This window comes from Triticum urartu, chromosome 5A, assembly GCF_056163025.1.
Source record: "Triticum urartu cultivar PI428250 chromosome 5A, HENAU_Tu73, whole genome shotgun sequence".
Classification (NCBI taxonomy): domain Eukaryota; kingdom Viridiplantae; phylum Streptophyta; class Magnoliopsida; order Poales; family Poaceae; genus Triticum; species Triticum urartu.
Window position 1 is genome coordinate 529022293 of NC_141877.1, and position 5021 is coordinate 529027313.

At 44.4% G+C, this 5021-nt stretch overlaps 1 protein-coding gene across 1 annotated transcript; it reads left to right on the top strand.

Moving 5' to 3' along the window:
* Positions 1-4051: 4051 nt before the first annotated feature.
* LOC147972505 (uncharacterized) lies at positions 4052-4693 on the top strand. Its single transcript, XM_087524362.1, has one exon. The coding sequence runs from the start codon at positions 4052-4054 to the stop codon at positions 4691-4693; it is 642 nt and encodes a 213-aa protein (XP_087380488.1).
* The last annotated feature ends 328 nt before the right edge of the window (positions 4694-5021 follow it).

The window sequence follows — 5021 nt, forward strand, 5'->3', positions numbered from 1 at the left end:
AAACAAGAAACAAAAATATAAAAGCAAACAGGCAAAAGGAAAACCGAATGAAACGAAGAAAAGGAGACCGAACGAAACGACTCCTACTGGTCAGCCCACTACGGAGGCTGCTTGAGGCGAGTTGTATGTTCATCTCGCTGCATGCCACACATAGATGTTCCCAACGCGAACATTCGAAGCCCTTGCAAAATCACGCACTCTTGTCACGGCTGAGACAGAGTGACCAAGAGCAAGAAGCAAGAGCAAATTAACATGTTCACGGACGCGACAAGAACACGTCACAAGGCAAAGGAACATGTTCATGGATATTACAATAATATACCAGAAGGCATAAAAACATGTTCATGGATATGACAAGAATACACCACAAGGCAAAAGAACATTGGGACCTCACTCATCGAGATATCTTAATGATAACCCACAAGTATAGGGATCGCAACAGTTTTCGAGGGTAGAGTATTCAACCCATATTTATTGATTCGACACAATGGGAGCCAAAGAATATTCTCAAGTATTAGCAGCTGAGTTGTCAATTCAACCACACCTGAAAACTTAATATCTGCAGCAAAGTGTTTAGTAGCAAAGTAATATGATAGTAGTGTTAACGGTAGCAAAAGGTAACGATAGCAAAAGTAATGTTTTTGTTATTTTGTAGTGATGATAGCAATAGCAATGGAAAAGTAAATAAGAGAAGAATAATATATGGAAAGCTCATAGGCAATGGATCGGTGATGGAGAATTATGCCGGATGCGGTTCATCATGTAACAGTCATAACCTATGGTGACACAGAACTAGCTCCAATTCATCAATGTAACGTAGGCATGTATTCCGAATATAATCATACGTGCTTATGGAAAAGAACTTGCATGACATCTTTTGTCCTTCCCTCCCGTGGCAGCGGGGTCCTAATGAAAACTAAGGAATATTAAGACCTCCTTTTAATAGAGTACCGGAACAAAGCATTAGCACATAGTGAATACATGAACTCCTCAAATTATGGTCATCACCGGTAAGTATCCCGATTATTGTCACTTCGGGGTTAACGGATCATAACACATAATAGGTGACTATAGACTTGCAAGATAGGATGAAGAACTCTCATATATTGATGAAAACATAATAGGTTCAGATCTGAAATCATGGCACTCGGGCCCTAGTGACAAGCATTAAGCATAGCAAAGTCATAGCAACATCAATCTCAGAACATAGTGGATACTAGGGATCAAACCTTAACAAAACTAACTCGATTACATGATAAATCTCATCCAACCCGTCACCGTCCAGCAAGCCTACGATGGAATTACTCACGCACGGCGGTGAGCATCATGAAATTGGTGATGGAGGATGGTTGATGATGACGATGGCGATGGATTTCCCTCTCCGGAGCCCCGAACGGACTACAGATCAGCTCTCCCGAGAGGTTTTAGGGCTTGGCGGCGGCTCCGTATCGTAAAACATGATGAATCCTTCTTTCTATTTTTTTTCTCCCCGAAACCAAATATATAGAGTTGGAGTTGAGGTCGGAGGAGCTCCAGGGGGCCCACGAGGTAGGGGGCGCGCCCCCACCCTCATGGACAGGTGGTGGGCCCCCTGGCCTTCATCTTTTGCAAGGATTTTTTATTATTTCTGAAAAGATGTTCCGTGAAGTTTCAGGTCATTCCGAAAATTTTTGTTTCTGCACATAAATAACACCATAGCAATTCTGCTGAAAACAGTGTTAGTCCGGGTTAGTTCCATTCAAATCATGCAAGTTAGAGTCCAAAACAAGGGCAAAAGTGTTTGGAAAAGTAGATACGATGAAGACGTATCACTTAACTACCAAAATGTCAAGATATTTTTACTGTGGAAGTGGTAGTGTGTTGAACCATGCTCTATACTCCGTTTGGTTGTTATTTATTTATTTATGAAATTTGCTTTATGTTGATCTTTTTGGTTGATCTATGATATTACTTTAATTAAAATTCATGAACATATGTGATATGACTTTGGAAAAAAAATCAACACTTGAAATGTATGCATTAAAATGCTAATGTCATACTAAATATGTTGTAGAATTAGAGTTGAAACGAGCCTTACTTATCCAATAGGACGAGAGAAATAGCAATTTTTTTATGGGAATTAAATTGTGGGATGGCTTAAAATGCAAAACTATTTTTTGATTTGTCAATAAGTATTATAGATTTGTTCCTAAGTGCTAACATTGAGCATGTATTTATATAGTTAAAATAACTTTGAAATGGAAGAAATGAAACAAGACAAAAGGTCCTTATATGGGCTATGGGCTGGCCCATGGAGTCACCGCAAGGCCAGGTTAGCTAGCATGCAGCCGTGCAAAAACAAAAGGCTATTCCCTTCGTTTCCAAATATAACTTTTTTAAAAAGATTTTAATACAAACTACATACGAATATATATATATATATATATATATATATATATATATATATATATTAGAATGTGGATTCACTCATTTTGCTCTCTATTTTAGTCTGTTGGTGCATTAGAACGGCGATGATGAACTTGGCCGCAGCAAGGGATGGCACCCACGGGGTATGGGTACGGGTGGAGCTACCCCGTATCTTTACCCGTCCACCGTGAGTTTACCCATCACCCATACCTGTACCCGTCAAGGGTACAATTTTTCCATACCCGTCACCCGACAGGGTATATGGATACCCGCAGGTAAAAGTACCCGCATTTACAACACATCAGTTGAGTAAAAAATAGTTGTAAAAAGCAACATATAATCATAAATTATTAATAACAACACATCTTAAACAACAATGTACAACAACATATTGTAACAACAACATAATCTCATAAACAAAAGTACTTGCCAATAAGGTGACGTATAAAAATGTTAAACAACAACACATAATAATCATAAATAACAACACATATGCATACAGTTTAAGTTCATGAAATCATGCTAAATTATAGAGATAATTTGAATACACATTAGAGTTTTTACCTAGCGTGATGAGGAGGGGAAATAAATATATTGGGATATTAACGGAAACTCACCTGTCAACATTTTAGATGGGTACATGGGTACGCGGGCATGGGTTATACGATCCCATACCCGTACCCTCTCCATCTGATGGGTATGATATTTTTCCATTTAATTATTCATGGATAATTTTTTGTCCCATACCCTTATTCTAATAGGGTTTTTACCCACAAGGTACGCGGGCAATAAGTACCCATTGCCATGCATGGCCCGCAGAGCTTCAAAGAAAAACGGGACATGTGTTGGACGATACCGCTGCCACACTGCAAGAGTCAACATGTTGCCAAGACTTGAGCTGCAAATCTACAAATTGCAAAAAAAAAGACGCGCCAACGGCTTTGGCGAGTCAGTGTGAAACTGTGAACACGGAGATGATTCGATGGATCGGACCTCGATCCGGCCACCAAACGAAAAGCAAGGCGGTGTAGTAACCCGTTAAGAGCAACTCTAATGGAGCGACCCATTTCGTCCGCGGTCGTCCATTTGGGGTTGGCGTGGACAGAAAAGGCGGCCCAACGCGCCGACCCAAACGGACGCGTGTTCGTTTTTCGTCCGCGGGCGACCCATTCCCAGCTCATTTTTGAATCTGATTTGCGTCGGCGCGGACACAAGACGGACGTGCACGCGCTCGCCTACTCGTGTCCCCATTGGCCTCCCTTTCCCCCGGCCAACAAGCAACCCTCGCCCCCGCCTCCTCCGTCACCGACGCCGCCGTCCATTTTTGCCGGCGACTCTTCCAGCTGCCGCCGCCTCCATATCCGCCCAGCAACGCCGCCCCTGCCCCCAGTGGCCCGCCGCCATCGTTCTGCCGCCGGGGAGCAAACTGGTTCCCGCCGCCGCTTCCCCCACCGCCCAGTCGCCCGCGATCAAGAAGACGCCTCGCCGCCCCCACCACATACGACCGGCACACTCGTCCGACGCCATCACACTCGTCAGACTCCGGCAGGGCAGCTAGCTGGTCTGTGGACGCCGTGTCTCCCCTCGCCGGCCGTCTCCTTCTTCGACGCCCGCAGGCTGTTCGACAGTTTTTCAAGGTACGAAAATGGACTCCGCCGACGAGTTCTTTTTTCACAATTTCATTTGCGACTCCGACGATTCATCGTCCGACGACGAGGAGAAGATATTGGCTGCCGTGTTGGTCCATCACCACCTCAACAACCAACGGCCGTTGTTCTGTGGCTCCACTCCGGGACACCTTCCGGCATTGAATCGTAACAGGGGGAGCGGACATTTCCTTCTCTGGAAGGACTACTTTGATATAACAAACCCGTTGTTCAAACATCACAAATTTCGCCGCCGGTTCCGTATGAGTAGGCATGTTTTCAACCATATTAGAGAGGAAGTGGTCGGCTATGATGACTACTTCGAGTGCAAAGAGGATGCCGTCGGCAAGATTGATTTCTCCTCTTATCAGAAATGCAGTGCCGCCATTCGAATGCTTGCATACGGAGTGCCCGGTGATCTAATTGATGAGTACGTCCGTATGAGCGAGTCTACATGCCTAGAGTCCCTGTATAAGTTCTACAAGGCTGTGATTGTTATGTTTGGCCCTGAGTACTTGAGAGAGCCGATAGCTGAAGATACAGCCCGTTTGTTGGCGATGAATGCTAGCAGGGGCTTCCCGGGGATGCTTGGCATCATAGACTGCATGCACTGGGAGTGGAAGAACTGCCCTTCTGCTTGACAAGGGCAGTATAAGGGACATGTCAGGGCTTGCACTGTCATACTAGAGGCTGTGGCGTCTCAAGATCTATGGATCTGGACTCTTTCTTTGGCATGGCTGGATCACACAATGATATCAACGTGCTTCAGCGCTCGCCGGTGTTTGCTAGGCTTGCCGAAGGCGACAGCCAACCGGTGAACTTTACTGTCAATGGCCACAACTACGACAAAGGGTATTATTTGGGTGACGATATCTATCCTCAGTGGATCACTATTGTAAAGACAATATCCAACCCTGTCGGAGAGAAAAGGAAAAAAATTTCCCAAGAGCAAGAGAGTGCTAGAAAGGA

What these genes read in the sequence shown, in the direction of transcription:
- LOC147972505 (XM_087524362.1), top strand. Translation starts at nt 4,052, where the DNA reads ATGGACTCCGCCGACGAGTTCTTTTTTCACAATTTCATTTGCGACTCC.